The 26,212-nt window shown below is 30.0% G+C and overlaps 2 protein-coding genes across 2 annotated transcripts; one reads left to right on the plus strand and one right to left on the minus strand.

Moving 5' to 3' along the window:
- Positions 1–7,080: 7,080 nt before the first annotated feature.
- Positions 7,081–9,098, plus strand: LOC121203751 (transcription activator MSS11). Its single transcript, XM_041074204.1, has one exon. The coding sequence runs from the start codon at positions 7,436–7,438 to the stop codon at positions 8,684–8,686; it is 1,251 nt and encodes a 416-aa protein (XP_040930138.1). The 5' UTR covers positions 7,081–7,435; the 3' UTR covers positions 8,687–9,098.
- Positions 9,099–17,848: 8,750 nt separating this feature from the next.
- Positions 17,849–20,436, minus strand: LOC121203757 (pentatricopeptide repeat-containing protein At1g71490). The gene has a single exon (XM_041074211.1). The coding sequence runs from the start codon at positions 20,434–20,436 to the stop codon at positions 18,235–18,237; it is 2,202 nt and encodes a 733-aa protein (XP_040930145.1). The 3' UTR covers positions 17,849–18,234.
- Between the last annotated feature and the right edge of the window lie 5,776 nt (positions 20,437–26,212).

Here is a 26,212-nt window from a genome sequence, read left to right on the forward strand (position 1 = left end):
ATGTTTTTCAAATAAATTATATAGTATTATGTACTACATGATGTAAATATATAAATATATCAAATTTTATATATAAAGGGATAAACTAACATTTAGTCTGTAAATTTAGAAAAAAAAATTAATTTGGTTCATGAACTTTTTTTTTGTTCACTTTAGTTTAAAATTTTGGTTTTTATTTTCAATTTGATCCTTAAATTCATATAGTGTGTTGTGTCATCACTTAAACTTCTTTTATATATATATATATATATATATATAATTTTAGATTTTTTTTTTATTTTATATAAAAATTTTAGGTGGTGATGTTGGGTTGAGATTGGATTATGTAACAAATACAAACGAAAAATCGAGAAAATTAGAAACAAATATTTATGTGAAAAATTCATCCGAAAAGGATAAAAAATCACGAGTAAAAAAAATTCACTAAAATAAAAAAAAACCGAGAAAATGGGAGTACAAGATAAAAGAAACAAATAAATTCTAAACCCAAAATACAAAGATTCCTGGAAATTTTCACAAACTCTCTCTTAATTTTTTTATTGTTATTCTCAACTATCTAGGGTTGCTAAGAGGTCTACTTATAGGTTAAATTTCGTGTACAAGTATGACTAAAACATCTTTAAAATAATCAAATTTTAATTGGGAAAAGATTATAGAGTTTAACTAAGAGAAAAAACTCAGTTAAGTGGGAAACATGTCGCCACGTTGGGACGACAGTTCTTCCCCGTCACAACATCAACTTTATTTCGTCTGAAATTCAAGGTAAACTCCACAAATGATGTGGTACAATTTCAAAGTGCTACATCACCTCAACTTAATGGAACCCAAGGTAAGAAACCAAATTGAAAATATTTATCAAATCCATAGACTAAATGTTGATTTATGCCAATTATATAACGTTTTATGATATGTTTTTGAGTTATATAAATATAGCATGATTTATAATTAAAAAGAAAGAAATTGTAGACACAAATGTGTCAGCATGATTGATTGAGATTAACATTAACTTGTTAAATAAAGATTTTATCTAAATTTTTTTCCTCCAATATTGAATAAAAACTACCCAAAAGTCCAAATTTTCTTTTTGTTGAAGTCAAAATGTTGACATTCAAAAAAAAAGTATTATCTATATAACCATCATATTTTGATTGGGACATTCTAACATAAACTTATCCACAAGCTTTCATACTTATTAAGAGTTGGTTTGGATAGACAGTGCGTTTAATGATGGTTAGTGTAAAAATAATAATTATGATGAGATTAACTATTGTAATGTGAGACAAAAAAAAAAGTTAAACGCACCCAATCGTCCATCCAAACCCACTCTAATATTAATTCTTTTATTTTTTTTAAATAAAAAATATTTTTTCCCTTTTTTTTTTCTACCGTTCCTAAAATTGTGTTGTATATAGAGTTAGAATAAATTTTGAATATTTTAAATTTATATAGTCTCGAGTTATTTTAAATTGTTTCAAATTCACGTCTTATTGTAAGTTAAAGCAAAAGCAAATGTTGATAATCGTTTTAACGCTTTAATTTTTCCATATTATTAGATAAAGAGAAAAAAAAATTCACGAACTTTAAAATTATTAATTTTTATGAATGGTAAAACGAACATAAAATATATTTTAATCATATAAAAAATTAACATACTCATGTAATATTAAAAGGCAATAATCTAACAATGAATTTACATGAAACAGACATCAAAGTGTAAGATGTAGGTATAACAACCAATACAACTATTTACTACATTTTACAAATATAAAGTCAAAATTAACCAATATAGATAGAGGTATAGCAACCCCACCCTCTTTGACCACACACTTCATCTTCTTAAATTTATTAATTATAAAACTTTGACGTTATGTATGAGTAAATAATTATAAAAAGAAAAAAAGTTAATTAAAATAAAGAAAAGAGGTCGATAGAGTTTTAGCTTGATTAACATCAGTATTGTTGTTAGCGTAGGAGGACATGAGTTCAAATGTGCCGAAGTGCATTATCCTCCTATTTAATGGTTGGGAGGGGCTATGTGTAATTTATACACGTTATATCAAAAAGAGCAGATATGATAAGAACATTAGGAGTATCAATTTGAAATAAGGGGTTAGATTGATTGACCATCACATCGATTGAACCAAGCAAAATATCAGTTGAATTGAATGGATCGATCAAACTAAAAATTGATTCTCTACCAACAACTTCGCTTAGACTATCATGTAATAAATACAAAATGATAGGTTTTTAATAAAATTCAAGTTGGAGCTCGAATTTGTATAAATAATTTTTATTATTTTAAACGATAAAATAAGCCGATGTGGGTTACCTCATAGTTCTAATATTTATATCAAAACCCAGTCCCAAACGAAGCGGGCTGATCACCCATAAAACCCACCTCTAAAACTGACCTTGAATAAATTGAAAACGTGAGCATTGATTAAGAAAGACCAAGGTTTAACCAAACCTTGGGTGAAGGCCCATTTCACCCCATAATGGCAACGTTTGGGCTAAACCCCATTTCTAGTCCTTTTGCTTTTTCTTTTTGGTGAATTAAAGAGACCGACAAAACTTAATAACAACGCGACTTGAACTCATACCATATCTAGAGCGATAAACATCTTAACTATTAAATCAATACACGAAGTTTTTTGCCTTTTATCCCTTAACTATATGTACATATAGATATAATATAAAAGAATATACGAGAGCATATAAGAAAATTTTGAGTTCTGAGTTAGTTCTTCTATTCCAAAATACTTTCATTTTAATTATATTTAAAGCGGGTCTCGTTTATTAAATTAAGTTTTAAATATAATTTTCTTTCCATTAACAATAATGTTTTAAATAATAAATAGCTTTAAACATGATGCATTAAATCATGATTAAATTTTCAAACTAAAATCTCTAACATAAATAAAAATAAAAACATATTTCCAAGCAACAATAATATATAATAACATTTTTTAAGAAAAATTAATGTTATTTAAAATTTAATATTTTCTCACAAAATTTATTCATGTAATATATTTTAAATATATTATATTCAAAATAACTTATATAAATAGTAAGTGTGCGCTTTGCAGTAAAATGAGTATTATATAAAAAAATGTATCAGAGCTTATATGGAAACATTGAGTTCTGAAATAATTTTTGAAATTTCAAAATATTTTTTTAATTATGATACTCATTATTAACTTAATTTAATTACATTTTATAATAATTAATATAATATAATTATCATATTATATACCTCACTATTAATTAAATCATATAATAATTTAATCTAAATAAATTTAGAAATCAAATATAAATATAACATTTATTTTTTATTGAAATCATTAGGTAAGAAATAGGAAAAAAAATAAGTATTTTTATTTTAATTTTCTATTTATTATATATATGATAGCATACATACACATGTTATATCACACACACATGTATATGTAATAAAATAGAATTTTGGAATAGTTTTAGTAACAACTAAATTTAAACCAGATTTAAAACATTTGTTGTCTATTACATGTTGACACATTAACATGATTTAATTTTATAATCAAATTATTAATGAAATAATATAATAAAAAATCAAATCAGAAAATTGATTGTGATTGTAATTCTACAAATATACCGATTGTAATTTTATTTATGTATTGGAATGATTATTTTTTATTGTAGCTTTAAAAAATTAATTTTAAATATAAAGAGCATTAAAAAACTTAAGTCTTAAAAAGCATTTTATAAAATTATATAGTTTGGTATTTGAATATTCCATCTCAAGGTCGAGACCTATCTCGACCTTGAGATGAAGCTTTGAGATGAAGTTAGGAATTTGGTAGTGGTGGTCGAAATAAAATTATAAAACTTACACATCCAAAGTTAAAATTTATTTTAAAAGGATAAAATTAAATTATTGCTAAATGTGAAACACCAAAATTGATATTGTCTAATATACGAAAATATTTTTTTTAATAATTTCATTATAGGTTCAAATTATATGTGTTTTTTTTTATATAATGCTTAAAACTACTCATGGCTCTTCTTCAACTCATAGATAGAAGAACAATGCGTTTCAGCGCACTCGAACCCACATCTTCCTGCATTGACAATAATACTCATGCGAATCGAGTTAAGACTCAATCCGTAGGTATGAACACATCTTTACACACGAATATATATTAAATTTTTTGGTTTTGGAGCATGTATCAAAAAAGTTAAATTACAAATCTCTAAGATTAAGCATTGAATCATAAAACTAACATTTTTCTAAGTGGTTATTTGGACTATAGTGTAAAAATTATTCATTCATGAGCTACCTTTCACAGACAAAGGAACTTTTGAAAGCTAGCTTTGAGAATAATTTAGTTTTTTGAAAATTCCTTGTTTGATAATATGATAATATTGTAATTTATCTTGTAAAACTAAAAGAATATATATATATATATATATATATAAAATTCCCATCAGACAATAATATCAGTCTTTGTTTATTGTTTGGGAAACAACAAATTAGTTAAAAAAAGGCTCATTCTTTACATTGTGAATGATAATATTTTTAAATGATATTATAATTTTATATTTATAAAAAAAAATCCAACTTAAAGCAATCAATTATCTATATGTTGTTGGTATGTATATTTTGTGGAAATTTTTATTTTAATCCTTTACTTAAAAATAAATAAATTCTCTTATTTTATCGATTAAAAATTATAGTATAATCATTAAACTTATTAATAGTATCATCAAAATTAGCTTGCTATAGGGTATGTTTAATGAGTTCATGATGATTTGCTTTTAAAGTTAATATGCTTGCATGAATATCCCATGGATAGACTTGATCACGGAATAGGTCAGGTTAGTGTAGAATTTTAGGCCCAAGCCCAACCTGAAAAATGTGTTTAAAATCTTGTCCAAGCCTGACTTATATTAAAAATGTTAAACATGAGTTTGATCCGGTCCAATTGTAATAATTTTTCTAGATTATCATTTTTATGTAAAAATAAATTTTAAAAAATATAATACACCAAATATACTAAGAATATTAAAATAAATGTTTCTCAATAAATTGAAAATACAAAAAAAAAAAAGCATAGGCATGTGATTCAATGCAGGACACAAGCCAAAAAGATTTTGCCCGGGGCTCGATCCATTCAGAAAACAGGTCTTATTTTTTATTCAAGTCCATTTCTTAGACCTATATTTTTGCCCAAACTCTCCCAAATTTCTGGCGAGCTTTCGGGCCTAGATAGGTGTCCCGACCCATTATCAGAGCCAAAATCAACAATTTTGTGTGAGGATTTATATTGAATTATTAATTTACATAGGGAACCAAAATATAATTTCGCCATATCAACCATAAGGGGACAAGGCCTCTTTTTGTCTTGTTGGATCAGCCTTAGACGTATTGATGTCAAATTTTTACGAAAAATATTATTTATGTCAATGATCAAACTGAGATTTTAAAATTAAAAAAAACACGAGATTTTATAGGATTAAATCTCAAACAGTTTTAAGTACATGAACTAAATCTCAAACTTCATTTTAAATATAAGACTAATGGTCTATTTTAACCCAAATCGACACCTATTTTTCTCACACGTCTTCTTATTTCCACTATGAAAAACCTTAAATCCCGTTAAAAAATGTAACAAATCTTCTTCTTCTTTTTGTCTTAAACTCTTGTATCCAGTAATCAAATTGGATCCCATTTAAATTTGGAATTGAATTCGACCAAACTCTTAAATAATAATAAATTCAATCGATAATATCCGTTTTAAATCCACAAGAGTCTGATCTAAAAATTTTATTTAAAGAATATCGAACTTCTTACTACTCGATTAAAGAAACTTCTACTCTGATATATATATACAAATAAGCAATGAAGAATATTAAAACAAATGAAAAGATGAATGAAACATAACGTCACGAGAAAAAGAAAGTATAGAAATAGCAATATATTTAGCAAAAAAGAAACTTTGTTTAAGATAACAAGAAAACGTTCAAAAGGGCAAATTTTAAGAGTAGATAACAACTTTCACGTGGAAACAAACTTTTTCGTATTTTGTGTTATTTTTATATATTTTATAGTTTTATTTAAGATATTAATAATTTATATTATATAATTTTTAATATCTTTGTATATTATTTTATTATGTTATATGTTAAAATTCTTTAATTGTTGATTTTTTTTTCAATTTAATTGTTTACATTCAAGATTATGAATCGCTATGAATTCGGAAATTTATAGATATTTAAATTGTTGCCGACTGAGTATTAACTCGATTAGTATGAGTATTGTTGTTAATGTAGGAGGATGTAGGTTCAAATCCGCTAAAACGCATTATCCTCTTATTTACGAGTTAGGGTGAGGCTATGGATAGTTCTAAGTATTGTGTAAAAAAGAACATATACGATCAATAAACAATAAGTAATTTAAAATTTCAAGCAGATTTACATATCTATATTTAAAATTTACATCACATGTCTTATTTGATGCTACTCAAATCAAGATTATATTGTAATTTTAGACATTTTATGTATACTAGATCTAATTTTTATAGATTTGGGTATTAACCCTTGAATATTCGTCACTCAAATTTACATTACTTTTTCTCAGAGCTTAAACTTTAACTTTTGATGCCAATGTTGAGGGAAAACCGACTTCTTTCGAAGAAATTTTCAAAGTGACGTCCATTGGAAGTTAACGGAACCCTCAATAGGTCAATATTGTCCCTGGTCAAAGTTTTATCTCTCTACTTTACGGAGAGCTCAAGTGTGGTAAGTTAGAACAAGTGGTCAAGCGCGAATAATCATGATCCTTTGGCAGGTGATCGTGCAACATGTATGATTCGATCTAACAAGGTGCTCTCATTCTATTGAATTTGTTGCCTCTTCAGGCGACCTTATGTAAAGTAGAGAGATAGAACCCTGTTTAAGGACAATACCTACCCGTTAAGAAATTTATTAACACCCAATGATTGATACTTTAAAAATTTCTCTGAAAATAGTAATTCAACTATAACCAAGTTAATCGAATTTTCATTATTATGTATCCGAGTCTATTTTAATTTGGTAAAATATAACAAATTAGCATATTCAACCACTAAATTTTAGAAAAATGGTAATATACATACTTGAAAAAACATGAGCCACGTGCCCTACCCCTCAAAAAACCATAAAAATTTACCCTATTTCCTCCGTAGTTTATATGCATACTATAAATAAATGTCCCCTCCCCTCCACAGTATTTCACAGTTTTCATTTCAGTCACATCACATGTCTCATCCCCAAACCCTAAACAAAAGCCAAAATACCCGAAAAGCAATGCTAAGCCCACTTCCCCTTTTAGATCCCTTTTGTAAATGTAAATTCCCTTATTAACAATCCATAATCATAACCCAGGTTTTTTTTTTCTTTTTTGTTCTTTGGGATTTTCATGGCTTCAGCTTGTGTTAACAATATCGGCGTTTCGCCGGAGAGTTTCCAGCCCAAGACGAGTTACCCATCGTTCGGCTGGTTGAGTCCACGGATTTCGTTCAGTCGAGAGGAAGAATCGTCGTCGAAGTCGAAGTCTAAAACGGATCCTGACACGACGGAGATCCAGGATGTTCCCCCGGGTGAGTTTGAGTTCAGGCTTGAAGATCCCGTCGCCATGTTACCGGCAGATGAGCTTTTCTCCGATGGTAAACTAGTGCCTCTACATTTATCGACTGTTAAACAACTGCAGCAGCAACAACAACAACGACAAGAACAAGAACAACATCGTGCTTTGAATGGTTTAGCTGCGATCAGGTCAAGGGAAACAGGTTCATCAATGGAGGTTTCCGGGTCGGATCATTACTTGTTTTCACCTAAAGCTCCGAGGTGTTCAAGCAGGTGGAGGGAACTACTGGGTCTCAAAAAATGTTCACTAAGCACCAATAATCAACCATCAAAACCCGAATCTCAAAGCAGCAAAGTCTCGTTATTATCCAATAATAACCCAAAATCTCTCAAGCATTTCCTTCATAGAAGCTCCAAATCTTCCTCAGATTCTTCATTGAATCTCCCATTGTTGAAAAGCTCAGATTCCGAATCAGTTTCCATATCTTCATCACGTTTATCCCTTTCTTCATCATCTTCAGGCCATGACCACGACGATCTCCCACGGCTATCACTAGATTCCGATAAGCCAAGCCCCAACCCTTTTGCACCATGTAGAAACATAAACCCTAACCCAAACCCACCAAGAATGAGGATGGTTAAGCCAAGACCAGGGTCTGGGTCCGATCAAACATCCACCGGTGGAGCTAGAATGGGTCGGAGTCCGATCCGGAGAGAACCAACGACAAGCCGGGGAGTTTCAGTGGATAGTCCAAGAATGAACTCTTCAGGGAAAATCGTATTTCAAAGCTTGGAAAGAAGTTCAAGCAGTCCAAGCAGCTTCAATGGCGGTCCAAGGTTTAAACAAAGGGGAATGGAAAGATCATATTCAGCAAACGTTAGGATCACTCCGGTCCTTAACGTACCCGTTTGTTCATTGAGAGGATCTTCGAAATCGGGTTCGGTTTTCGGGTTCGGGCAGTTGTTTTCATCTTCCCCACAAAAGAATCCAAATGGATCATTATCATCATCATCATCATCGGCAAGCATTAAAGGCCATCAGATTAGCTGCAACAGAAACAGAACAACCGATCGAAATCATTGAAGAAAAAGAAAGAAAGAAGAAGAGATTTGGTAACAAAATTTAAGTACTAAGTTATTAATCAGCAGTAGTTGTAGTATTTAATTCATGTGGCATTTTCTGAGATTCTTATGTAATGGGTTCTTCCAATTTTCATCATTGAAAAAAAAAAACTTTCACAATTCCTCCCCCACCTACATTTTCTTTGTAACTTTCCCTATCTGTCTTAGTTTTTAGTAAACCAAAAAAAAAAAAAAAAGTAGTATTGAGATGTAAATATCCCTTTTCTTTTTCTCCTTGTTTATGATTTGGTCTTTAGTTCTTCACTATTTTCTGACTTCTGAGTGTGAAAAGGGAAGAAAAAACTGAGTACTTGTAAAGGTCAAAGTATGATATTGGTCCCTCTATTATGCTTAAATTAAAATTTAATCCTTTACATTGTTGGCAAAGGTTGTGGAGGACATGGGTCTTTTAAGTAATCAAGTCTCGAAATGTGCATTTGTTATATGTGAATTTTGTTCTCTCATATGCTTTGTATTGAATTACATGTATATATAATCTAATAACTGGGACTAAAACTGGATTTGACCATTTGGAAGAAGTTGATTTTATGGTTTTTTTTTTTAGGTTGAATTTGATCTGAAAGATATGGAATCTCTGTATTTAGCTGTTGTTTTAGTATTTTTGGGAATCCACGCGCTGTAAAAGGCGCGTATGTCAGGTTTTCAATTCAGTCCCTTGGTAATAGTCATGTTGAGCTTATCTAATATGTCTCTTTCAATAAATATTTTAATAATTTCGAAAAAAAATAATATTTTTTGAGATTTGTTGTTTAATGTTTTTATTTATGGAGTTTGGGAAATGATGCCACATTTTGCTGGACTGTATCAGACTCCCCACTGCCTATTCTGCTACAAAAATTTTAGCCTTTTTACCGCTAATCTATTATTTTATATATTATTTTTCCTTCCATGTTTTGCACTTTTAGGACCTCCATGCCCTAAGTTGTATAAATTTAGGGTGACAATTGGGACACACTAATCAACTACAAAAAGTTACTTCTAAAATATATTAAGTTAATTACATCAAATTTTTTTGATTAAATTTTAGCTCAATATAAAATGATGTAAGTTTGAGTGTATTGATATGACATTATTTTTTTATTTATAAATTGAAAAGGGCTTAAAGATGATTTTAAGTATTGTATAAAAAGAACAAATATAATCACTAAATTTTAGTGGTTGTAATTTTAGTCCATTCTTATTTAATTAAAAATTGTGGTGGTTTTTGTTATTTTAGTCTTCTAGAAATTGATATTAGTTTTAATTTTTAATTTCTTAGTTGTGTTATGACATATACATCGAATTTGTTGAGGTAAAGGCGTGTCATCAGATGGTCCAAATCTATTGAGAATTGTTATGGGAGGATTTTTTTCATGCCGGAGCATTGTGGTGATGTTCACGACACTGGGCTCTAGGATGAAAAGGAGTGGTTATTTGAGAATTTACATTTTATGCATCATTGATGTGATAAGTCTTTTAGGTTTTTGGTAGTTATTTATTGGTTGATCAGAGTTTATCATTAAGTTGATCTGATGATGAAGAAATTAGGATGCAATTGTTGGCGGTTGATCAAGGTGATTCACTCTTTGATTTGTTTCTGAACATTCTAGTGATGCGGTTGCTGTCAGTTTGTCTCTCCTCTATTTAGAGGCGTCGAGAGAGGGCAGGTAGGGCCCTTACCCCCTAAAATTGAAAAATTGTATTTTTATTCTTTAAAATATATAAAAATAAAAATTAATAATAGTAAAATTGCACTTTAACCCCTCAAATGATAAGATTTTAATGTAATCTTTTAAAAAATTATAAAGATATTAACTAATACAATGGTGAAATTGCATTGTTATCTTTAACTTTTATTAAAATTTGTAACTTATTTCCGCCCCCAAAATATATTTTTCCTAGTTTCGCCCTTGCCTCTATTAACTTTTTTTTTTAATAAAAGTATTTGTGCAACAGTTTGTAGTGTTTTATTCGTCTTTTGCACTATGTATCATGTTTATGGGTTACTATTATTGATGGTTCCTATTAATTACAATATTTTTTCTTCAAAAAATAAATTTGATCTAATTAAATCTTCAAAATAATATTATCTTATCAATCAGGTTCTTTCATTTATTAATATCAATTTATATATTAAATGTCAATTTGAATATGATGTAGAACATATTTAAAATACGCAAATGAAATTTTAAATATGTTTATACTTCCTATATAAACAACTTTGGATCTTGACGTGCTAAAAAAGAAAAAAAAAGATGTGTCATTACAAATTAATAGATTATTTATATTTTTTTCATAGGTTAGATCCACATTACCCACGCAAGAGATGGAGACACGTTTAAAATTTGATCAACATGTTTAAATATGCTAAACTTCATATCCGAACTGACATTTAATGTCTAGAAAAATCATTAAAATAATTAGTATATAAATAATTTGAAGACTTAATTAAAATATTTTAAAATTTAATACCGATTTAAAGTTTTAACCACAACAAATTAACCAAGAATAAAAGGTGACATCTTTTATCATTGGAATTCTTTTTACTATTACTTATATATATAAAAATCTATTTATATGATATATGCATGGGGTCAAATATATATATTTGGGGGGGGGGGTGGGGGAGGTGGGGTTATTTCAAATTCTATAGAAGAAGAAATATCTGAATAAGATCTTGATATATTTTACTTTCATAGTTTGAAAAATATCAAACCTTTTTTTAGGGAAATATTTTGATAAAAATATAAAGGGCACACTAGATGAATACGTGCAAGTCTTACAGTATGAAGTTAACAGGTGGTGCTCGCGGACTCAACTCGCAGGCAACCTAGAACAGTATACGTGTTCAGGATTGAGAATCCATATTTTATACGACACAACATGATTTGTTCTTTTTGAGATAATGCCTAGAACTATCTATAACCCCTTTCAACCAATAAATAAGACGATAATGCGCTTCAGCGTACTCGAACCCACGTTCTCCTACATTGATAATAATATACATACCAATTAAGCTAAGATTAAATCCATGATATATAAATTTGTTTATTATTCTAAAAACTTGTGATTGGAATATAAGAAATCATACATATACAAAACTTCTCCGATTAACCTAAATTATCTTTTTTTTAATAAACTAACATATAATAAATGAGAAAAATTGGCCATTGGATTTGAGAAATAGGCAGGTTTATATAGGGCATATAGCATGGAATCATTTTCTTTAGGAGGGTTGTGGCATCCATGGCTATTTTCTATTTAATCCACCCTACTTGCTTGAGCCCTTTGGAGCCATTGCTATATTTTATGTTTTTATATAAAGCAAATGGTGTTTGTTTGGGTTGTAAATTATATTAAATTGATATTATTAAAGTTAATTATTTTATTAAAATATTCGATTATATACAATACATTTTTTTAAAAAGAAACTACTATAGATTAGTCTTTGAATAAATTAGGAACTACCACGTAATACTATCTAATTGGTGAAATATCATGTTTTAATTTATATTTAAGGGTATTAATAATTTAATTCTAGTCTTAAATGAAACATTTTTATTTTAACCCCTAAAATTTTATAATTTTATCTCGATTCTTTGTACAAAGATCTTGACTTCATCCCCAAAGGTACCATATTGATAAATTTAATAAACCATTATCTCAAAATTTTAGTTCTACTCTAAATTAAATGCATAGGTACTTAGAACTTGAAAATCATCTCATCATCTAAGATATTTTTAGGATTCCAAAGCAAAAAGTAGGAAATTAGGGCTTAGATTTCTTAGGCTTTTCAATTTGCAAATAGATATAGAAAAAAAAGCAAAAGTTGGGGTAAAAAAAGAAGTATGATTAAAATATGAAAACAAATTATGGGGAGAAAAAAAATGATTAAAAGATAAAAATAATTTATTGATAAGTATCGAGTGTGGTGATAAAGTATGTAGCAGTTTAAGGGATAAAATTTAAGTTTAACTTCTAAAAATAATATTATTGAGAGGGACAACTATAAACATCGAAACGAAACATCGAAACGATTAACTTTTACGAACTATAAAATGAATATAGAATATATTTTGATAGTAAAAAAGAAAAAGAAAAAACTAAAAAGATGAGTGTTTTAATGGCCTTTAATATTGTTTGGCCTAAACCACAAAAGAGAACTCATCACAAAGGCATAGCAATGGTGTGCATTGTCAAATGTTGGCAAAGGTGTGGAGGTAGTAGTGGTGGGCAAAGCTATAGTTTTAGGTCTAATTTGGTGGGCTATATTCAACTTGAGAATTAATATGTATTTATTTCATATTTATATATATATTTATTATAATCCTTTAAATTTTTTATTATTATAATCCTATTTTCTTAATCCTACCTTGATTAGTAAATTAATAATATTATGAATTTGAGTGTACGTAAACGCGTTATATCTTCTACTTTAAAATACTTCTTAACAGAAATATTTGTAATTGAATCATATTTAAAATGCCAATTTTACATATATGAGTTAATTGAAATATTTTTTTATTATATTTAGTGCACTCTATACATTTGGGTTGGACTTGGATAATAATTTTTATATCTTGGGTTGGCCAGACCTGAATTTAAATTAAATAATAAAAAACATTCTTTAAATATAAATATAAAATATCAATTCAAAATATATTTTTAATATTTTATTAATTATTAAACAGTAAGATGAGTTTTTTGGGTAAGTTAGGCCGGCCTTAAAATGGGCTTGGACATGAATTTTTTTTTGAAATCGTGTCTTGGCTCTACCTGACCTACTCATGGATAGCTCTATCTGAAAGTCCAAAACCTCACATGCCAAAGACCTCGCAACCTCATACCATCAAAATCACACACTTGACTACATGGATAAGGTATTTATCACTCGTATGCCATGTATATCCATTCCTTTGATATGATAGCACATATCTACATCAACAGTGTATCAACAGATAAGCTAAATACCAGAGTTCAAAATCAATACCATATGGATGATACGTGACGTGTCGAGAAATGATTAGAGACAAGTCCTTAATTGCCTATCGACATTAGGATAGAAGGCCAAACATAGTCTCTCCTCTCTTCCATACTCTTTTTCTGTAAGTACCCATATTCCGATCATTCTAATTTTCCTACGACTCTCCACTCTTTCAATGAACCGTCACAAAACACCGCAACCTCATCTTCACATCAACAATAACAAATATAAATACGTTAGACCGTAGCAAAGTGTAAATATAAAAATAAAAAAGAGGAGCAGTGGGTGGCCTGGCCTGCATGCGAAGGCTGGAAGAGGGGCATCAATGAATGAAACAACGTGCTTTTTTGTGTCTGTAGATTCCATAATCCTCCAATCTCTCTCTCTCTACCTGCAACATTTGTCTCTCTCTCTCTTAACATTTTATTTATTTATTTATTTATTTGTTTGTTTGTTTTTCAATTCTACTTTTTAACAGCTTCAAGATGCCTTTTGCTTAAAGTTAATCATATTTTTTTATTCAGTTTCATCCCTGAGTGCCGACTTTCTTTTTTCACTTTATTACAAGATTGGGTTAAATGGTGGTTTTGGTCCTTGTATTATGCTCACACTTGAAATGTGGTCTTTGTACTTCAACTGATTAATCCACATAGTTAACTATTTTGGGTTAAATTATTAATATAAAATTTTTAAAATAAAAAACACTTATTCTAACTCGCCATGTTGATCTAAATTTTTTCTTTAAATTTATATTAATATTTTAACTTGAAAAGTTAATAATATTAATTATATATAATTCATATTATAAGAATAGAGGGACTAAATTTTGCCAAGTAGGGTCTGCAGCAAGCCCCCCTAATAATAAAAAATTTTACTTTACTCTCCAAAACAATAAAATTTTAATTTAGTATTTTAAAAATTATAAATATATAAGCTATTAAAATTTTGAAATTACATTTTAGCTCTCATAAAAATATTCAACTGAATTCTACCTATAAATTTTTTTTGGCTTCACCTCGATGCCAAGTACATGAGTTAAATTTCAAATAAATTTGAGTTAAATTATTTTAAAAAAAATATAACATAACGAAATTAATTATTGTAATAATGAGTTTAAAAATTAAATTAATTTTATTACTTTTAAATTAAAATAAATCTTATTTGAGATAAAAATATTGAAAGTAATAACTATTTTCATATGTTAATCTCTAAATTCAAATCCATCCTTTTACGTATATGCTAGAAGGGAGTAATTTTGAAAACAATTATTTTTAATTTTAAAACAGTAAAATAAATGAATAAATACTAAAATTATACATGAACTTTGATCCGATGTCCGAAGTTATATATAAACTTTGATTCATGTAACTTTTGATTTGATTTAATTTTCATAAACCACTAAGAACATTATTGAATTAACACAAGTAAAAAAAATTATTGAATTAATATTAATGATATATTGCATACACAAATAATTATATTAATCCAATATGAAAATAAATGTATGTATTTATTTATTTGAATATGTATAATTAAATCAAAATCAAAGTTTCATGTATACATATCAATCGCAATTCAAGTTTCACATGTATAATTGTATAAAATTCATGTAAAAATTTGATATTTATCCGTAAAATACAATAATATACTTTTTATTTTATAATTTTTTTTAAAATTTCGTTGATTAAATTGAAATTCAATATTTTTTTTGAATTGTTGTATATATAAATGAATATACTATTTCTTTCCACATGGAAAGTGACAAAGAGGATATTTAGTCATTTCAAACTTGTGTGCAAATCATATATGTACGGAAAAATTTTTGATAGAAAAAATTGTCTGGGGATATATTATTGTTATTTTTCCCACACATATAAAACCGTGTATGAGTAGCTAATTGAGTTTTAACTCGATTGTTATTAATATTGTTGTCAATGCAAAAAGAAGTGAGTTCAAGTATGTTAAAACGTGTTATTCTCTTATTTATGGATTTAATAGGAGTTAGGAGTAGTTCTAAGCATTATGTCAAAAATAACAAATATGACTAAAACTTATAACGAAATTGTTCAAAAAAATAACAAGCTATATAATAAAATTTGACAGTTATTAATTTTAGTTAAAATTTAAAGTTGACCAAAAGAGTGATAAAAATTTTTAATTAACATTAATCTCGAGTTTCATAAAATAATATGTACCTTAATATTCAATAAAAGAAAAAAAATGTGGTCCTTGAACATTTATTTATTTTAAATATATAGTTGAATAAATAACTATATCTTTAATAAAGTTTATATAAAAATCAGATGAAATTCAATTGAAATGGTATAAAGATTTAAAATTTATTTTATTTTAAGTTCAAATTTTATCATATGCGACTTTTACTGATTTTATATAAAAATATAAAAAGATAAAATATTCTCATAATAATATAATTTACTTTGCATACAGAAGCGTAATTTACCGGTTTCCTAACTAAGTTGATGTATAATTAACTCGTGACACGAGTTCAATCGAGAATTTAAATATATTTATAGTTATAAATATTATACATTAAATTTTGTTATGTTAGTAATATTTTTCTATATATTACACTTTTTTTTTCATGCTTATTAAACATACCATATTCATTCATATTTTGATATATAATATGTAAAAATTATTAGGTCCACAACATGAAATCACATTGAAAGTAATCTTCTATCTCTAAACAAAGTAATATTATCCAAGAGAGCTACTGTCCCTTGCGAATTATTGTTATACAGTCGCCGAGGAGTCCGCCCACTAGATACACCTTGTCAAGCATCGACACCTCGTCGATCGACAAAACTTTTATTCTGCATGTTTAGAATTATTTCTCTTATTTTGACAATTATAATTATTCATCTCTTGAATATCATGCACATGACTTCTCATATGATCATGTCGTTGACCTAACCAGAAGATTATATGAAGATAACCGGAGGCATTGGGATTCACTTGAAGATTTTATATAAACCTCCACCATTCCTGAATGTAAAAGGAAGGACCTTATTGTTACTTTCTCAATTCGCCTCTCAACTCTTCTTTTTTACCATTATTTATGGCTCTCCACACGGACATTGTATAAATTGTCACTAACCACCGCTCCGATATCTCTGTATCAACAATCACAAGCTTAGAAAGATGTTTACATGAGGGGGGGATGACATTTTAGGTAGCCATGGCCATGGAGAATTTACTTACTTTTAAGGCTGGCCAAACCCTAGTGAGTAGCCTATTAATGAAATGAAAATAAGGTTTGGTAATTTAGAGGGATAGTATCATTACTAATCTAAAAATATAGATTTGACAATTTGAATGGTTGTATTATTTTCGACTATTTTTAGTATTATCGTTTAAGTTATTATATGTATAAATAATTTCTAAGTATAAACTCACACATTTATGAATGTATTTTCATAATTGTATTATCTTTTATATCATATTTTAATTATTTTATCGTATAATAATATTGTATTTAGGGTTGAACTAAAAATTTAGTGATGAGATTGAAATAAAATTTAAGACCAAAATTAAAAACATTGTATTAAAATAATTTAAATTGAATTTTTAGATAAAATTTTCCTTTTAACAAAGAAGCTAAAAAGGACTAAAGTTATAATATTACCAGAGGCCCCTATTGAAATTATCAAAACAACTAGAGACATTTATGGACCAAGTTTAAACTTGATTCCAAAAACTTTCCCAATCTCGAGTTTGACTTGTTTTACTGTTTAAAAATTAATAAAAATAATTTTATTTAAATTTAATTATAGAAATTATAAATCTAAATATTTAAAAAATAATTTTATTTATTTTTTAAACAATAATTTAGGTTAAGCTGGCTCACCTTTAAGTTGAAAATACTAAATCCAAACCTAACTCAAAATAGAATGAGCTGACTGGACCCAGCAGAGTGCTTGGCCCATGAACCTTTTTAAACCATCGAAAAAAATTATAAACTACAACCTATTAATAAAAAAATAATGCTTCATAACGCATTCAAATTTAAATTCTCTTACATTGACAACAATATTCATGCCAATTGAACTAATACCTAATCAATTTTTTTTGAAAAGTAAAAAGTGCAGAGGAAATACAATTACACGACACATACAAATATACGTAAAACCAACTACAGCATGCCCAGCGGCAAAAAAAGAAGAAGCATACTTTTCAGCAAAAACAAAGGTAAGTCAGTTCAACTCTGTTATTCAAGAATGGCAAAACCTTACACAAACCTACCTTTGATTGCCAAAATCATGTTTAAGGCTTAGAAGAATCAACTTATATTTGCACCATATTTGAGCTATATAACCAAGAATGGGAACATATGGAAATTAGCTTAAAATTGTTCCATTATGCTACTAATTAACCAAGTTTGAAGGACCAACTTTAATGTCTAACTCTATCCATCATGAAATCTCCTATAGGAAAAAAAATGTTTCACTTCGGGACCCTATCAAAACACTATCGGTGAACCAAAACGGATTTTCGTACTCTGGGTTTCATCCGGTTCCTTCGAGAAGTACTTCACCATCTGAAACATAACTGGCATCCTTCATCAGTTCAGTCAGTCCATCCAATGCCTTGTAAATCTCCGGTGCGTAAGGATTCGATGTGTCCCCCACAACAAATGGAGAAAAAACAGATCCCACATCCACCCATGCACAACCGGGAGACTTGGTTACACCCGAATCCCTCATCAGAGTCCTGACTTTTGCTAGTTTGTTCCAACAACCAGCGGCAGCGTACATGTTAGCAATCAACACATAGTAACCTGAATGTTCGGGTCTAAGTTCCAAAAGTTTCTCAGCTGCCCATTCTCCTATATCCGTATTTCCATGGATCCTGCAAGCACCCAAGAGAGTGCCCCACATGGCAGCGGTTGGTTTATAAGGCATCCTTGTGATGATTTCCTTTGCTTTATTCAACAATCCTGCCCTCCCGTAAAGGTCGACCATGCAAGAGAAGTGCTCCAAACGGGGAACTAAACCATAGAAACTTTGCATCTTTTCAAACCAAAATTGGCCTTCAATTACTAGCCCGCTATGGCTGCAAGCCGATAGAACAGCCACCATCGTTAAATGATCCGGCTTGATCTGGAGGCTAATCATCTCTTCAAATAGCTTTATAGCAATATGGCCCTCTCCCTGCATCCCATATCCAGCAATCAAAGAAGTATACGTAACTTCATCCCTCTTTTGCATTAAATCAAATACACGCTTAGCGGCAACAAGTTTTCCTGACCTTGCATACATAGAGACAAGAGCATTCCACAGTAACAAACAATCCTCAAAAACTTTGCGCCGTGTAATGTAGCAGTGGAATTCTTTGCCATGTTGCAGATTTGCCACTCTAGCACAAAGAGGCAGGATGCTGGCAATTGTAACATAATTAGGTTCAACCCCAGAAAGCAACATCTCCTGAAATAGGAAAGATGCTTCTTCGGACTTATCCATGTAGGTGTAACCAGAAAGCATCGAGTTCCAAGTAATTATGCTCCTTTCTTTGATTGACTGAAACAAAATATAGGCATGCTCTAGATCTTTGCACCTAGAATACATAGTAATCATTGCGTTTCTGACATTCTCAAACTCACCACAACAGCTCCGAATTGCAGAACCATGAATCTCTTTCCCCAATTTCAAGGCTCCAATATGAGAACATGCCCCCAACCCAATGATCATTGACACTGGATCCAAGTGGAACCCATTACTTTTCATCTGAGAAAGCAACTCCAGTGAACGCTTGAAATTCCGTGTTCGCAAGCACCCTCCAGCTATAGTGTTCCAAGTTATAAAATTTGGCTCGATGCCTTCAGCATGCATGCAATCAAAGAGTTCAAACGCTTCTTGCCACATGCCCTTGGAGGCATAACAACCGATCATTGTATTCCAAGAGACATCATCCCTCTCCAGCATCTTGTTAAATAAATCACGAGCAACATCCACTTTACCAAATTTCCCATACATGGAAATCAAAGCATTATGCACGTACAGGTTCCAGTCATGACAACTAGCAGTAATTGAGCTATGAACCATCCTCCCAAAATTGACATCCAATTCCTCACCACAAGCCTTCAAAACAGATGGATAGGTGAAATTATCCGGTATAATCCCCCTATTCAACATTTTTGTATAGGCAGAGAGTGCCTCCTTAAAATGCTCATTCTTAACAAAGGAAGATATAAGCAAAGTCCAGGGTAATGGGTGCAAAATTTTACAATTCTCTGTAACAACTCGAGCATCATCCAAAAGATTAAATTTAGTGTAGAACGTGACGACCTTAGGAACCAGAAGAGGGTGTTGTTCCAAACCCAGTGAGATGATTTGGGCATGAAGCTGTTTACCCGGCAGAAGCAATTTAAGGTTTGTGCAGGATACGAGAAGAGAAGAGACGGGGTGTAAGATAACATCATAAGCAGTGGAAGAGACATGGAGCTGAATTAAAGAATATGATTTAAATGCTTTCAGTATATGTCCTCGGGTTACAAATTCCTTGAGAGATATAACAAGGTTTTCTAACATAGATGCATCATCAGTAATGATTGTTTTCAACTCATTCCCTCGGTAATCAGATGATTCCGACAGTGGATTGGATTGGATATCTACAGGTTTGACACTTTGTTTCCACTTTTTAGGAATGAACTTCTGGATTCGGGATATAGACAGGCCATGTAACACTACACGAGATGATGCAGATGGCATACACTACATAAGTATGTACTATGCGTCTTACAAGGAAAAACGAGAACTGGCTGCATGACTTTACCAACATCCGCCAAACGTAGCTCGGAAAGACTAGTCAAGAAAGGACAACCTTGGGGACCGAAGAATTTAAATCGAGAGCATGTGCAATCTAATAAAGTCGCTTCATTTCACCTGAAAATGAGAGAAAAATGAATGTAGATGATAAAAGGCCTTATATAGCAAACTCATGTTCCATGACCATATTAGACTATTTCTATAAAAACAGGTAATTGGTAGAACAAGTTCGATTTCTAAAACTTAAAATCCATAGCATGATTCCATAAACACTGTAGCAATCCATAATGATTATCCACTGCTAACATTAATCAAAACCCATAAATTCATTACGTAATAAAATGTGTGAAAGATATTAAAAGGATAACTTTCATAAAAAAAAAAAGCACCATCAATACGACTACAAACTAACAGTAAGATCAAAGGTAACCCATTTTGCTCAAGTACACTTTTTCACAATATAAACCACGTTCAACAAAAAAGAAAAAGAGAAAAAAAAAACAAATTTCAGCATTTCAAGAATTCATCCTTTCGAAAGAAAAAAAAGGGGGAAAAAACATTAAGAACTCCCAAGAAGTATACAAACCCAAAGTTTGAAAACTCATTTCCGAAACATGTATACGTTTTATTCAACTCCTAAACCTACGCCGGCGAAGAATAAAAGAAAGAAAAAGGTGGACTAACCTGAAGCGGCGGACGCCGGTTAAGACACAGCGTGAGAGGGAAAGAAGATACTAGTAGGGAAATGGATGCCTGAAAATGTTCAAACGTGGTGGCTTTGCTGAAAGAAATGAAGATACTAGTAGGGACGTGCAGGGAGAAATGGACTGAACTATGGGCTTCAGCCCCAAAAATTTGCGTAAGCCCATCTTAAAGACATGGTATTTAAGCAAAAAGAAATGGAGATGATTGATTTACAATGAGATTTAGCCACGACGCGCAGCATACCGGTGGTTTACTTTGGTTTTTTAATAAAAAATTTACAATGAGATTTAATCCCTAACTGGAACTATAGTAGTTAAATTCATTAACTAATATAACATTATTTTTGTGAATATTATGTGCAAACAACAAGCTAATATGTCATTATAAATTTGATAATATATTTTTCGTATAAGATTTTGTTAATACATAATCTACATAATCTAACGGCCATCATTCGAGTTAATATTGTAATTTCAATAATTATCAAATTAAAATACATAAATTAAATCTACAACTTACAAAACTTTACCTATAAGAAAATAGCATAATTAATAATTTACTAGTTTATAAACAAAAATATGATGTCAATATTGTTAAATTTTTTATTAAAATATTACGTGGTTCTATATAATTTGAATATATTAAAAGTCTTAGAGACAGACAAGTGACTTCCCGTTTCTTTTCAGTTTGTTTTTATTTTATTTTATTTACATTATAAAATAATGGGCCAAATTTCAATTTTGGCTTTCATACTATGCTGAAACTTGAGATGTAATATATATACTTTAATTTCTTTTTTATAAATTGGTTCCTTTACTTTATAGTGTTTTTAGTTTGTTTAAATAGTTAATATTGCTAATTATTTCAATCAAATACTGACGCCAATTTTTCTTAAGAACACAACAACAAAAAAATATATTTTATTATGACAAGTTCGAATGAGTATTTTTAAGAAAAAAATCCTAACTAGTATTTTCAATATTATTTTTATTGCTACATGACTACCAAGTGAATATATATTTTATTTGCAACAGCCTGTTTTCAGTAAAATAGGAATAGTGGTTTCAGGACCACAAATTCGAGATTGAAATATTTATTTTTTTATTATTTTCATGTCTACAGCATGTTAGTAGTGTCGTATAAAAATTTTGTTAAGAAATTTTATCAATTTCTTACTTAATTTGATAAAAAGGACTAAATCGCAAAAAGTATAAAACTTGAGTTCTATAAGATAAAGGGATCTAATAGCTATGGAATTAAATAGTTAAGGGATTTATGTGATAAATAGACCATTGTTTATTTGAGTGGACAAATATGGACATTAAATAGGTGAATGTTAAGTTAATGAATAAGGTTAATTTGGTAAATGAATAAACATCATAAAATAAAATAAGTAAAAGAAAGATATCATCTTTCTTTCTTTCCTCTTCAACCAAATTTAGCACCTAAGGAAGCCATTAAAGACCTTCCAAGGTTCGGCCATAGTCCTTCTAAGCATATAAGTGTATTTTTGATTTGTTTTTTTTTAGAGTCGTTGTAGCTTAATCTAGCTAGCCCAAGGACTAATTTGTGAAACTGTTAAAAGTTTAGGGTTTTACCATTGATGAATGTGTATGTGTTTTGAAGTTTAATGGTAGAAAATGGATGGTTGTTGTTAAATAAACAACAATTGTTAAGTGATTTTTGATAAAATCATCAATTATGGATTAAATTGAGAAATGTAAAAATTATGTGGTAAATGTGTGGGCTGCTATGAGCATAGATGAAATTCGGCTAGCATGAGTGTGGACTCAATTGCATGAATTTGCATTTTTTTGAGCTAGGGACTAAATTGTAAATATGTTAAAATATTAGGGGTAAAAGTGTAAAATTGAAATATATGTATTTTGGGCTGAATTGAATAGAATGAATACAAAGTGGATTGAATTTGATTATTTAGATCAAGTTGAGCCTCGTATGGATTTAGATCGAGGGAGAGATAAAGTATTGGACTAGTCAATCTTATTCCGTCATTTTTGTGATCGAGGTAAGTTCGTATGTTAATAAGCATTAATGTAATTGTGTTTTAAGTGCTTTATTATTACATTATTGATGAATATGACTTCACGAAAACATTCGACTAAGATTGGTGACGTATGAAATCCCAGTTGAACCTTAGGAATAGATAGGATACAAATGACATGTTATTAGAGGTTACCATGTTTGGGTACTGGTCTGTACGTTCTACCGGTGGTTGAGTTTTTCGGCATGCGTTGCGGGTTCTCGTCAGCTTGTGTGAGCAGCACCGTGTAGTTACGTCTTGACTGTCAGCTTGTGTGAGCAGACCCAGTGATAGCTCGATAGTGAGCATTTATATGAGATATGAGATTGAGATGGTTTCGACCATTTATTGGCACTTAGTGTGCGAGATTCCCAAGTATCCGATATTATTCCGAATGGTTCAATGGGTATATTGATGATATGAAAAGGTAAGAGATTGATACGTATTAGTGTAGGTATGTACGTAAATCATATAAGTATTGAATTCATGAAATTTGTAAGTTTCATGATTTACTATGTGGATGAATATGTGTTAGCCTTGTGATTAAGTTGAGTTGTAGTACATTATGTTTAGATTACTTAAATTGTGAACGGATGGTAAATTATACTTATTAGCCATACGAGCTTACTAAGCTTAATAGCTTATTTTGTTTACTTTTTTGTGTTTTATAGTGATTTCAAAGCTTGGCTTGTAAATGAAGTATGTTTTGGTTATGTGTATAGCCATGTGATTTGGCTTATTTTGGTATACTTGGTTATGTATATATGTGTAAGTGGCCTTTGATATTTGGTTTATAATTGCTATGTGAATGCCTTGTTGTGAATTGGTATTTTGAGTACAAAATGATGGAATTTGAGAATGTGGTATGCTTGTTGATTTAGGCACAAAGTCTAATTGGTGAGTTTGATCATTTAGGTGATTTTGGATATGAAATTGGTTTGAATTTGAATGGCTATTTGGGATGTTTATGAGTATTTGATTATAAGTGCCTATTTATGCATTGGTTGTTTGTGCATTGTTGAGCTTAGGTTGACAACATTTTGGGTGAGAAATGTGGTGAAATGTAGCTTATTTTTGTCCACATGGGTAGAGACACGGGCGTGTGTCCCCTGGTACTTATTTAGAAACCAAGTTAGTAGCTTCATACGGCCTAGTACACGGGCGTGTGACTTGGCCGTGTGACATAAGTCAGTATACCCTCTAGTTTTCACACGGCATAGCACATGGGCGTGTGAGGCCATTTCGAAGGGTACACGGGCTAGTCACACGGGCGTGTGGTTGGCCGTATGACCCAAGTCAGTGAGTTACAGGGGTAAGACACGGGCTTCCCATTTTGAATGTCCACACGGTCGGGCCACATGGGCGTGTGTCCCCTGTATTTTGAAAATTTTCTATGTTTTCCAAAATTTCCTTGAGTTCCCGGTTTAGTCCCGAACCGCTTCTAATGCTTGTTTTAGCCTCGAGGGCTCGTATTAGGGACTATATGATTGTATTTGAATGATATTTGTTTGGATATGAAAATTGTGTGATTGTTTAATTGATAAGTCTGGTAATGTTCTGAAGCCCTATTCTGGTGACAAATACAGGTTAGAGGTGTTACATTATCAGTGAAAGTCTTTTTTTTAAAAAAAAGTCAAATTCTATAGAAGGTCATTACACTATATATATTTTGTGAATTTTGTCTTTCTATATAATTTGATATTTCTAATCTCTCCACTTTTCGGAATATGCAAAGAAATATTGAAATTACATGGCAATTGCAAATTAAGTTGATAGAGACAATCATAGAAAATGGTTATACAATTGGAAAAACTTTACTATATCTATGAGATATTACTTAGAGACTAATTCATTATCAATATGCAGTGCAGAATGTGATTTGAGTTCAACTTTTTCACTAAGTTCTAACCTCACTTCCGTACATCAATATATGATGAGTGCAGAATGTGAATTTGTATTAAGAATAGGTTCGTAATGAACAGACAAGTGCTATCTCATAATTGTCTATAATGAAACAAACAAGTCTTCTTTAAATAAGTATTAACAGCTTGCAATTCTTCAATCCATGTGAACGTGTATTCCCTTGAATTGTGCTTGATAAATTTTTAATAAGGAAACAAAATGTTCAAACATCTTTGAGAAATAGACTTCTATAAAAATCAGATCTCTTTATTTAAGATAGTACAATAGCAGAAAATCTTTAAATAGAGTGATTATTTGACTGACATTCAACATGTTGTTGCTTAAAATCCTCAAAGTGATGTAAGAATTAAACCTATATTCAGGGGCGGAGGCAGGGGGCTGGCATGGGCCCCGACCCCCCTAAAATGTAAAATTATTATTTTGACCCTTAAACTTTTTTAAAAATTTCAAATTAGTAAAGATAAAATTACACTTTGACTCCCCATAAAATTATAAAAATTCAATTTAATCCTCTACAAATTATAAAAAATATAAACTATAAAAAATTAAAATTTCATTCGACCCCCTAAAAAATTTTTCTAACTTCGCCCGTGCCTATATTTTTCAATAACAAATATGCCAACATATATATATATATATATGACAGGTTGCACAATCTTCCAATTGCAATTGTAGCCGGAGTTTCATCTAGGCAACTAACAATATGTATTTTCAATATTGACAATCAATTTTTTCCCACTTGTACTTAATTGTACGACGTACGTAACGCATACATATTAATATATTTTGTGTAGTTAATATAAATTTTTTATGTATGTGAAAAAGACAAAAAAAAATATAATAATTATTTAATTATACAAAAAATCAACATTTATATTTCACGTCATCACATTTAAAGAAGACAAATTAAAGGCAAAGATACACCACTAATTTGTGAACTCAATCCTTTGATATTTTTAGTCTTGGCAATCATCTTTCTTTACTAATTCTCAAGTAATCTGATTAGACTATGTGTTGACCTGATAGATATACATATTGACATATTTTGTA

This window comes from Gossypium hirsutum, chromosome A01 (assembly GCF_007990345.1).
Source record: "Gossypium hirsutum isolate 1008001.06 chromosome A01, Gossypium_hirsutum_v2.1, whole genome shotgun sequence".
NCBI lineage: Eukaryota > Viridiplantae > Streptophyta > Magnoliopsida > Malvales > Malvaceae > Gossypium > Gossypium hirsutum.

Coding starts and splice junctions, on each gene's coding strand:
- LOC121203751 (XM_041074204.1), top strand. CDS start 7,436: ATGGCTTCAGCTTGTGTTAACAATATCGGCGTTTCGCCGGAGAGTTTC.
- LOC121203757 (XM_041074211.1), bottom strand. CDS start 20,436: ATGCCATCTGCATCATCTCGTGTAGTGTTACATGGCCTGTCTATATCC.